General features: G+C 37.9%; 1 protein-coding gene across 1 annotated transcript in view; it reads right to left on the bottom strand.

Annotated features, from left to right (window-relative positions):
* The window catches only part of LOC121428861 (ADAMTS-like protein 2), a 33,834-nt gene extending 21,620 nt beyond the window's left edge, over positions 1-12,214 (bottom strand). Inside the window, exon 1 of the mRNA XM_041625731.1 lies at positions 11,581-12,214. Coding sequence (XP_041481665.1) covers positions 11,581-11,796 — 216 coding nt within the window. The 5' untranslated portion in view covers positions 11,797-12,214. The remainder of the gene's footprint in view (positions 1-11,580) is intronic.
* Positions 12,215-12,714: the final 500 nt, after the last annotated feature.

Raw genomic sequence — 12,714 nt, 5'->3', positions numbered from 1 at the left:
TCTCACGCATAACATTTTTTTGAACTTGGCATCTCTGAGTATGTTTTCAGTGTTTCCTACATGTAGCCTATAAGTCACGGTTTTAAAGCTTACCTGAGAAGTTAGAAGTATCAATCCACAAAAATTGGTGCAATTAAAAAGTTTACTCAGCTTAGCAGCGCATTAAACTAATAAAGAATGCAAAAGTAAATCAGTGCAGGGCCCTAGTTAGCGCCGACGTTCGTTGGATGCGCATTTTGCATACCGTACTGTACCGTACATGCATGCTGCACAGATCGCTGCAGAATTAAGTGTAACTGAAGTTATCGATTGATTTTCATTATTTTATTGCCAATTTGAGGAGTGTGTGTTTGTAGGCTTGTAGCATATGTTTATGAGCGTATAACACGTAACTGGAGCAATGATCGCTGCCGCAATTGGTGATTCTCAAATTGGATCTAAAAGTGATTGAAGAACGCTTTCGAGAGTCTCGTTACGTGTTATACGCTCATACACATGTGCTACAAGCCTACAAACACACGCTCCTCAAATTGGCAATAAAATAATGAAAATCAATCGATAACTTCAGTTACAATCAATTCTGCAGCGATCTGTGCATGTATGTACGGTACAGTATGCAAAATGCGCATCCAACGAACGTCGGCGCTAACTAGGGCCCTGCACTGACCGGAGCATACCCATTTCGTGTGGTACAAAAACTTGAGTCTCCAGAATAAATGTGGATTAAATCGGCGATTTTGGAAGTAAACTCACTCTAGGTTAATTGAAATATATTGACTAAGAATTATTTATGTGAGGCTGTGAGCTTGTTCACTGACTTTACAGTCCCACGCAAGCTTTATGCAGATGTTACCGTGTACACGGTGATGGAATTTAGTACACGTGCACTGACTTGACCGTGCATGTACACGTGTACCCGAAACGGGCCTAAGTCATTGAGAATATAACCAAGACCAAGGCATTCAGTTACCAAATATGAAAAACATACCACAGTTTATAGTCGGACATGATAGGGGTAAATTGCCAATTTGTCCACTGCCAACTCGTCCACTCATCACATAGTCTACCTTCTTTTAGTCTCATGTCATTCTGTCCACCATCATTTCGTCTAACAACCATTTAGTCCAATAACCATTTGGTTCAATTATCACTTCGTCTAATCGCCAGTTCGTCTGTAACCATTTCATCTAATAACCAGTTTGTCTAATACCCATTTTCTCTTCATTCATTTTTCACAATTAGCCGCTAGTTTAATTAGACCAAACGGTATATGGACTAAATGGCTATAAGCCAGTTCGTAGTTCCTTTCTATGCATGATCAGAGGAAGGTCATTTGTACTAAAGTAACATGGTGGCTTAAAAATCTAATGAGATAAACACCACAACTTTGATGTCTTGATTATTCATATATTCTTTTGAATAGTGGTATTCATTTACATCCACAAAAAAACAATGCGTCCACGAACGACTGGTATTTCAAAGTTTGCCAAGCACACTGTGCAACATGCTATGATATGCATTCAAAGTAGGAATGCAACAAATACCTTCATAAAGTGTTCATTGGTGTGCTATTCTAGTCACCTGGGCTATTCAATTTCTTCATCCTGCTATGTAAGGCAAGCTTACGTAATATCTTGCTTTGAAATCTGCCTATCATAATGAAAGAAATGAAAAGTCATTTGACCAAAATTGTCCCTGAAGTAACTACGAACTGGTCTATTGGACCAACTGGTTATTAGACGGAATGGCATACGACTAAATGAAAGAAGACCATGTGGTGAGTGGACGAGGTGATGGTAGACCAAATGATAGTAGACGAGTTGGCAACTGGACGAACTGTTTTGTCAGGAAGCAATGAGTACAATACAAAGCCTATGTCAGTACAGATGTGATGGTTCATTTCCTAAACATCTTTCGTCCCTTTTTAAAATTTACTTGTTCCTGACAATCTTTTAGCCTTACCTATTTTCACGTTTTCATTTGGGGCCTAAACTCACAAGCTTTGCTTTTGACAAAGGGCCCTTCATTCTTCACGGGTTTAACACGTATTCCATATGATATTTATCTCGAGAAACATTTATCTGATCCCATGATGTTATACTCATGTCAACCAGTGTGAAATGTTTGTTACTTTGTGAATATTTAAGTTGAAACTTCAGTAAAATACAGTCTCTCACTACCTCACTTCAACTTCTGCGACCAACAGAAATGGGGAAATGGTAAATGTTTACTATAGTCTATAGTACTAAATTCTGATTCGAATTTCCAAAACAGTCCTATTTTACTACATCATGACTGGGGTTGAAAGTGAATGCACTTTTCCTTTAACCGGAAACGACTTTTGCTTCACCCATCATTTAGCCTGAATTCCATCCGTATACATATTTTTGCAAAAACATGAATGTTTAGTTTATTGGATGGATAAAAAGGACATCTGCCACCAAAGATATCGATTAGAAGAGATTGAGCATTGGGCAATTCGGCGCTTTAGAAAAATGGACTATCCAATTCTAGTGACCTGTCTTCGTGGTCCATAGACCCTTTGGCTTTGATAGCCAAAACTCTACATGAATTAAATTTTGAATCTTGACGAATGGAATGTTTTCAGATTCTTGCAAGAGAAATATACTCTCAGTCTCTTTTAGAGTCTTGTGCCTTATGCCTCGGCTGGGATCGAACCGACGACCTTCTGTTCATGAAGCTGACACTCTGACACCATGGTCACTGGGCCACTGTGCCCGGACATGAAAGCGGTTAGTCTAGACAGGGAACTCCCTGGTCTGGAGATGGTATGGCCCACGGTCTTCGATCGATCTATTGCAGCTCTCCGGAGTGCAAGGTGCGTTCTCTCAAATATTTGATTTTCATCATATCTATTTTCGACAGCACGACAGGGAAAACACATCTTCAGTCCACGGGGGGTTAATACGTACATTCTTGAGACTAATCAAACGGAAGGGTTTCGAGACCCACGGCGCGAGGGTTAAACACCCCCAAGCCCCCCAGTGGAGAGTCTGGAAAGTCCCAACTATGCTCGTTCGACGATACAGGTATGACATGCTACATAAAACAACTACAAAACATCAGAATTTAAGCCTATTTTGTACAAGCCCATCTCAAGAATATACGACTCTCCCCACATGGCAAGAACATATGCTGAACCTTGCAGTAGTTGCAAGTTAAAATTATAGCTCACTTCATCGTGCTGATATCCCAAAACAAAAACACGAATTGCCAAATGAAACATGTGAAAGCCCCTCCCACAAACAACTATAACATCATCAGGAAAGCACACATACACCTATAGCAGTATGAACGACAAAATACTTCAGCACCTTCTATTTACTATCACAGGCTACTTCAGGGATGAACAATCTATTAAACTGGGTAGCAAAACAAAGGATAAGTAACAACAGGAACCTTGAAGGTCAGTACATCATACATGAACCAGTAAGATCGACGGGTATTTATATGATTTCCTTAAAGATCACCTAAATCTCCTGAGTCTGTATCAACTTGCTTTATGTCCTTCTGGTGTATTTTGGCACTTCCAGCCGGAGTATATCAAACCCACCAAATGAAGAAGGCATGGCAATTCTGTCGGGCCCAGCGTTTATTTTTGTGGAGACAATCATGTAAGCCTACATTGTTTTGATTCTCATCATCTAGGTGTGAACCTTGGATATTATGTAGGAAAATAAGCTTGGAATGGCATCTGTGTTACAAAATCTGGGCAATGCCAGGGCCTGGAATTGCCAAGGTCTGAACCAAAATAGCAGCAAAAGAAAGGGCTAGGTAGCTCCCTCTCACGTTCCTAGTATACTGCAGACATCTCTTCACAAGAGAAATCAAATCATGAAGAATATCACCATGCCACTTTCCAGACGAGGGTATCATTGTATCTATGACGTCGTTCGTGATGATTTGTCTATTATTCATCCATCAAGGCTAGATTTTTAAATCATTTCAATAATACTAACCAAACATCTGTGCCAGGAACACCGCGGGAATAATAATTTCCACTGTGCGACCTAAAGTTGATTGACCTCTCCATGCCTGTCAATCACTTATTCCAATTCTATTATCGGCTTTTTTTCTTCATCTATTCCACAGACCTATTTCCTACATATTTCTTCAAAGTTTTCGAATATAGTATCCGAATTAACTAGATTCTACAAACCAATATCATGAGTTATCTTTCCCATGATCAAATCTATACCCGACACTGCTATGAACGGAATATACAATCGTGACCTTCGGTGAGTTCGATTAGGCTGGCCATATATGGACCTACTACACAGGTCCATGATTGAATTATAGGTCTAGGAGGACCCTTTTCCAACGAAGTAAAATGGACCATGGACCTACTACTAGGTCCATGGACGGACCAAGGTAGGACCTGAAACATCTTTGTCAGACAGGTCTAAAGTGCTTTCACGCCAATGCACGCCAATATTTAGAATGGCCATAGTTCAAACTTCAAAGTGGTTTCTTGAGGTCGTAATTTGTTTTATGCCGATATTACTTACAAATGGGAACCCCCTTTTTCGTTAGTCTGCAGGCACAGACCCTGATTGAAACTTTGATAAACAAGTGCGTCTACACGCAAAGACTAGCACATACAAAAACTTGCTGTTCCAGAAAGGAGAAATTCACCCTGACAAAAAGTTTGTTAAAATAGCAGAAAAAATAATAAAAAAATATTGCCGAAGGTTTGAGAAAAACTCATCAAAGAATTAAAAAGTTATTAGAATTTCAATTATTTGATTTGTGACGTCATATGCGAGCAGCATTCCAACATAGCGAATGGTAAAGAAATAATGAAATTTCATTTTCTCAGAAAATTGAAAATGGTTTATACTGTACCTTTTGTATATCAATATACAAATCATTTCACACCTGATCATGAATAGAAAACACGATTAAGTCATCAGGAACCATACAAAATTTGAAATTTATGCATTTTATATTACATAACATATGGAACAGCTCCTCGTTTATGACGTGACAAATCCAAAACTTTGAATTCTAATAACTTTCTTAATCTTTAACGGATTTTTCTCAAACCTTCGGCAATATTTTTTATCATTTCTTCTGCTATTTTTACAACAAACTTTTCTTCAGGGTGAACATCCCCTTTCAATCCTGAGCGAGAGGGCATTCAGTACACAAGGTATGAGTAGGCTGCAATTCAGACCCTTAACTTGAGTGAAGGGTTTGCACAGCTTTTTCAGGGGGAGGGGTGTAAAAATGCACTCAAACTAGAAACCCCCCCCCCTCCTGTGACGAACCTCTAGCTGTTATGTCAGTATAAACACGCTTAAAATGTTGGGGCAACATATTTGTTGCCCCCACATTTTAAGCGTGTTTATACTGTCCACTGCGTTGAATACTGTATGTTGGTAAAATAATTATTGGCAATCATTATCTGGTTGAGCAAATTAGTACCCAATTATTAGTTTTTATTACCCAATTTGGAAGATTTTAACCGATACTTGTGTGGACAGTATTTTGCCCAATAATGGTTAAACATTTTGCCTCGTTTTGCCCAACGTTTCTAAGTGTATGAAAATGGAATGTAAATACATTTTAAAGTAGACAATAAAGAGCTTCCATAGTCTCAAAATAGACCGTATTTTACTGTTAATTCATATCAACGTATATTAGCACAGTTTCGTAGATAATAACGGATGTCCGCCAACTTCCTCCCCTGATGGCCTCCCCCACGTGTCCATGGGTGCATCAAACATTATAATCACACCAAAAAATCTTTACAGGGGCCCTGTTTCATAAAAGTTGCAACTTGGCCCCAACTACCATAACAACCTTGATAGCGACAGGGTCTACGGAATGGGGGGGGGGGGGGGGTCTGACCATGCAAAATATCACAATCATAACTTATGGTCATTTTCACTTTTCTAAACGGTTTTGGAAAAAGTGGGGGGGGGGGGCTGAAGCATCCCCCCCACCCTCGCTTCCGCGGCCCCTGAGCGATTATGTTACTTTGGTAGTTACCATCATGGAAAAGTTACAAAAGTTTCAACTCTTGAATGAAACGGGCCCAAAATCAGAGGAAGAAATCCCTTGGTGACAACATGAAAGGTACGCCATGGACCTACTACTCGACAGATACATGTTCAATCATTATGGTAGGTAGTATAGAACCGGAGCTTGGCAGTACAAAGGAACTGCTCCATGGTACTCCTGGGTAGAATGTTATGGTGACCAAAATGGTGCAAGTCGAATAGAGGAATCTCAATTTTAACGATTTAAAACGGTTTGAAATATTACAGATTATATCATTCAATCCTTATTTGTCAAAATTTAGTAGATTTAAACAGAATTGCCGTTTCCCCAAACAGTTTGCCACCATTCCCCTGGAATTTTAGCCATTGTTCTCTTCAATGAATCTCGACAATTTCAAAATCACTTATGAGGGTATTAATTTTTCGTGAAATGACAGGAATTGGTTAAGTAATTAACCCAAATATGGTCTAATTTGGCGGGCTTTCATTAAATTCTATTGACGTATGAATGAAATCTGAACAATGGATGATTAAATCTAAGCCTGTATCAGGACCGTCATAGCAAAACATTGAATAAGCCACAGAGTCACAAAATAACAAGGACTACAAACTAGTATGGGAAGAGGAAAATTCCGCCTAAACAAGTTCTTATGGTCAGAGGCGTCAATCGGGGGGGGGGGGGGAGCAGGTGGCGTTTGCCCTCACAAATATGGGGTGGGGGTGACAAACATATCGATTCCCACAGTAATTTCTACAACTTGACATTGGAAAGTAAATAATATAAAAATGGCACACCGAAAAATGCCTACAAAAACCATGGTAATTCAAACATGGATCGATGCTCGTATGGCATTCTGTGGCGTAGGATCAGTCATCTAAGATAAAAAAGTCATCCAGCTTATGGGCATGCATACCTTTAAATTGACAGAAGTCTTTCTTTTATGATCAAACAATGTCAATGCTGACTTCTAAAAATAACAATAATTACTGGCTTATCTTATCTTTTTATTCCAACTAATACCCATACTTACTGAAAGACATATCTTTCACGAAACCCGTTGAGTTTATGCGCCGTTCTAATGCCTCATTCATCCAACATTCTCTATCTACTACACCAATTTTATAATAACAACAACAACAACAATAATAATAATAATAAAAAAATAATAATAATAATGATAATAATAGATTATTATTATTATTAGAAGAAGAAGAAGTCCGGTTGCTGTTTAATATATGTACAGAACATCAAGTTGTGGACAATGGAAATAATAATAATAATTACCCAGGGTAGCCACTTCAGTTTCGAAAACTTTGACTACCAGCGGGCCTAATACCCCGGCTTTAGCTGAGCTGCCTAGGCGCTCAGGCATTCAAAGAATTTCTTCCTACCGGGTACCCATTCACCTCACCTGGGTTGAGTGCAGCACAATGTGGATGAGTTTCTTGCTGAAGGAAATTACGCCATGGCTGGGATTCGAACCCACGACCCTCTGTTTAAAAGTCAGAAGATTAACCCACTGATCTCCCTACTGTTCATTTTTCCCATTTCAACACTGTTTCATAAATGCTTTGGTTATTCAAAATGTATGGCCATCTGTCATGTCTGTATGCTGATTGACTTTTATGATGGAAGTAGGCCTATATAGGGCCCAATTCTTGATTTGCACTTTTGGAAGTTGGAACATTATCTAAAACAAAGACTGCCTTGAAATTACATAATTCAAACAATGACTTTACCGATACTTTCGTCTCAAACAAACTAGCGGTACTTGCCCTTTATTGTTCTAAACTGATAAATATGTACTTTTTCCAGCTCCTACGGTGAGGCTGCGGATATAAACTCGAAGCGTTTCCAGGTTGTCTTATCTAATTCATGTTCCGGACAGTTATTATTATCGACGTAATATAGTATGAACTGTGATGACCACTGTTATGCAAAGTAAACACCCTGTCAGAGTGATCACAGATTGAGATCCCGGGTCCAACATTGACTCTCCTGGGCTGAAAATATTTATATCTTAATACATAGAGCAGAATTCACTGAGCAAAATGCCGAAAATTTCATCAAAATGGGATAACAAATAATAAAATTATTGAAGTTTAAGGTTGAGCAATATTTTGTGAAAACGGTCGTCATGAATATTCATTAGGTGGGCTGATGATGTCACATCTCCACTTTCCCTTTTCTTATGTTATTACATAAAATCCCATTTTTTTCATTATTTCATACTTGTGTGAATAATATTTCTCCCTTATCATGAAATAAGTTGCAGCAATAAATATCTATTGCACTAAATTAGTTGTCAATCCAATTTTTCTACTTCTCGGAGGAAAAAAATTGAATAAACATAATTTCATATAAGGAAATACAAAAGAACAAGTGGAGATGTGACATCATCAGCCAACCTAATGAATATTCATGACGACTGTTTTGCACAAAATATTGCTAAATTTTAAAATTCAATAACTTTATTATTTGTTATCCAATTTTGATGAATTTTTCAGCATTTTGCTCAGTGAATCCTACTCTATTTATCAAGCCACAGATACTTTCAGCCCGGACCATCCCTTTAATATGCTTCTTCTTGATTATCAGGGCTCCGTCTTAGACAGACCATGCATAGACTGATTGATCTGATCAACCACAACTATGGAAAGCCAGCAGTGAAACATCTAAAATGTAGGTTTGTTAAAAGAAAAGAATGGTGTATTCTCGTACATTCAATATTTATATCTTGACAATTCAGTGTGCTCCTCTTAGTTTACAAAATACATTGTGCGAATTTCCAAAAGGAAAAATTATGAAAATGATGGATTTCCATACAGCTAATGTTGATTAGGTCAATTCTTTGTGAGACGGGGCCCAGGAATGGGATTAATATTGGATGCCACCTAAAACTTACACAGTAAAAAGAAATGATACAACTCTGTTTACTATATGAACCTTACAGTAATTTTTTAAACAGTTTAAACAAGTTTATTAATCTTAAGCAACAAAGTTTAATTTTCAAGATCTAATCTTCAATAAATTAAACATGGTTGTTTAAACGGTTAGACAATACTGTGTAAGGTTCATAATAGTAAACAGCGTTGTGTGTTTTCCTGTGTATATATGCTTCCGCTCAAATATAACGCACTCAATCATATTCATAAACGATAACCAACAGCTTTCTCAATGAGGGTGTCTTGGTATCTCTATCAGCATCCTTCATTGTTTACTCGAGGCAACAAAACAATTAAGGGAACAATTTTTGTATACCCTTAATTACTAATAATGATCAAGGCGTATAACTTTCGTGGAAAGCCACGCAATTAAATGATATTTTAATATGCTTTGTTTCTTAAAGTGCAAAAAAAACCCTGATGTAATTGAATTGAACTGATTGAGGTAGGCCAGGAACGGAACATTCTCTCCAGACCTGGGGAGCGTTTCATGAAAGGACTTGTCAGACATTTTATCCGACAAGTCCCATTTTATCCGACAGTTACCATAGTAACAGTGCTTCTCAGCCAATCAAAATCCAGGAAAGTTGTCAGATCTAACAACTTGTCGGAAAAAAATGTTGATGAAACACCCCCAGGACCCCGTCTTACAAAGAGTTACGATTGATCCGATCAGCCGTAACTCTATGGAAAGCCATCAGTGTCATAATATTTTCTACAGGAAATGTGCAAAATGTCGTTTGTAAACACAGAGAAGCACAGTGAATTTTTAAGACATTGATGAATATACATAATAGCTAGAAAATATTTTGAACAAACATGCATAATAATAGATGTTGACATTGCTTGCCGTCATAGTTGCGATCGATCGGATCAATTGCAACTATTTGTAAAACGGGGCCCAGAATATATGTTGTTCAACTCCAGCTAGGAAATCCAAAAAGAAAGATGGAAACAAAGATTTTTCTTCCCTCATCCTAGATCTCCATAAGGGAAAAATTATTCTAAATTCAAGTCACGTTTCGAAAAATATTTTTTTTACATGTTAAGCTGCTTTTACAACCAAATTTTATTGCACGCAGATGAAATAAACATCCTATTTTTGTCAATTTCATGACCTTAAATTGCTGAGAAGTCGATAAGGCTCGTGTTTCATGAAAAAGTTTGTGATTTTTTTACTCACGTGGGGTCGCTTTTTCTTTCGCAGTGCCCTAGCAGTGATAGTATAATGACTGGACGACCTTCACAAATCCTACATATACTTAAAGTACTTTGCACAAAAGATGGAGCAGTATTATTTTTTTTCATATTTCCACAGTTTTAAGCAAAGACCAAGGCCACTGAAAATGAGTAGAGGATGTAGAACACGGCGCCCGGTAAAAAATTCTAAATAGTCCCGATTGAGTAAAAAAAAAAAAGAGGAAGACATGTAAGATGATAATCACATTTTGTGATAAATTTGAAAACAAGTTAATAGAATGTTTATTATTTGTTTTTTACCCTTTTCATTTCCTCCCTTCCCCCTCGGTTGTAGAATCCCCCCTATTTGTACAAACTGACTAGACCCAGTACTGACTAGACCAGTAGTCAGCTGGTGCAACTATTAAAAATATGACAATCACCAATAGTCACATTACTGACGTATATTCTAGTAAGAAATAACTCTGTTCTAGTAAAATACGACTAGAATATAGTCAAATATGACCATAATAACAATTGCACCAAGCTGACCCTATTATTATTAACTTTTCATTTTTTACTGATTTGTTTTTAGAGTGTAAACATAGGCCTAAATCAGAGATATTAACACCCTAACATTCATGCAATCTGTGGTGTAGGTTCCGGTTCTGATGTAAGCATGCCTGTTGAGGGGAATGCTGAAAATTTCATTAAAATCGGATAACAAACAACAAAGTAATTGAATTTTAAAGTTAAGCAATATTTTGTGAAAATAGTTCCATGCACCTCATCATGAATATTCATTAGGTGGGCTGATGATGTCACATCCCCACTTTCATATCAGTCTTATGTTATTACATGAAATCATATTTGTTTCATTTTTTCATACATGTGTGAATGTTTCTTCTTTAATTATAATGAAACAAGTTGCAGCAATGAATATCTAATGCAATGAATTAGTTGTTGATGAAAAAATGAATAAACCTAATTTCATATAATAAAATACAAAAGAACAAGTGGGAATATATGACATCATTGCTCATTGAATGAAGACAGGCCTACAACTGTTTCACCAGAATAAAATGCAAATCTTTAATGGCATATCATTGTTCCTGGTCCGATTTTGATCATTTTTTTAGTATTTTGTTTGTCTGATTTATCTAAACCTGATTAAATCATTTTATTCTCAGCCCGGAGCATCCTTTTGGATATGAATAACTTTCGAAAATATTTACTTTATTTAGGACCCTATCTGCATGCAAAAAATTGCAAGATCAATAAATCTCAAACAAAAATGATGACTTCTCTCCAGAATACTGCAGATTCATAATTTTGATTTGTTACTGATCATGTTGATGAAGCCTATATACATTGGATCGTTTGATATAATTGATATATCATGATAGATATAACTTTATATACAACTTACCTCTCGTACGTGGCGATGTAGCACCGTATCCCTATCAGCGAGTCCTCTCTCACTTCTCCCCCACAGCTTTCCCCACGACAGAGCGTAGGCATGATGGTGACGTTGGCCCGGCTGAAACAGGACGATGATAGTAATACCTACATAGAGACAACTCACATACCGTCTACGGAAGTTGAACACAGTCAAAACACACCAAGCCCACAGTCCCAGTAACATATTTCCTCAGTTAAGTCCAGAAATCCTCTATTCGTTGGAGATGTTGAACGAAATAAACCCGGCACGAACTTTCCTACAATCAACTGTTGTTAGTGAACGCACTACGTGCATATCCAGTACAGAGGCGCGGGCTGTCTGTCTGCTGCGTGAGGAGAAAATACATTGTTGTGAGGCAGACGATGATAAAACAATGAGCGCCCGGTCGCACTCTTACCGGACGATGAGAGAAACCTACATCCGAATGCCAACATTCCAGACCGACGTTCTCGTTGTGTGGAATTCTGCATCCGATACCAGCCGAGTGAAAAATAGCATCATGGGAGCCCTTATCAACAGGGTTCAAGCACGCAGTCCTGGTATTAATTTTAGACCCTAAGATTGACAGGTTTAAAGCGGTTCCACGTGTCTTTCACGTACCTTCTTGGGAAGAAATGCACTCAGTCAGCAAGCTCTTGAAGGTAAAACTTTGATAATTACAAGTTTCGTTCGATGTTCACCTTAGCTTTCTACTCCTTTATCCTATTGAGTTGAAAATGGAAAAAATATATATGAAGTACGCTATAGCGTACTCATGCAAGGGACGTACCCCTGCCCCCCCCCCCTGACGAGTCAAAACTGATCCCTGGCCCCCTCTTTTTAACTTGAAGACCTTTTTTATTTTATTTTTTTGCTTGTCAAATTTTTTTCTGGTACGAAATTCTTCATTTGTGGTTGAAGCCCTTTTTGGGGGGCTTGAATGTCGATTTTTTTTGGCGGACGAATTTGCCCCCCCCCCTTGGAAAATCCTGGGTACGCCACTGTATGATGGGCGACAAATGGAATTTAACCAAATATGAACATCATTGATACACAGGCAACATTTTGTTCACAAACAATAAGCCAGTTCGTAGTTCCTTTCTGCGCATGATCAAAAGATTC

Source organism: Lytechinus variegatus, chromosome 15 (genome assembly GCF_018143015.1).
Source record: "Lytechinus variegatus isolate NC3 chromosome 15, Lvar_3.0, whole genome shotgun sequence".
Classification (NCBI taxonomy): domain Eukaryota; kingdom Metazoa; phylum Echinodermata; class Echinoidea; order Temnopleuroida; family Toxopneustidae; genus Lytechinus; species Lytechinus variegatus.
Note: the sequence above shows the minus strand (reverse complement) of the source record. Positions and strands in the feature narration are given on the sequence as shown.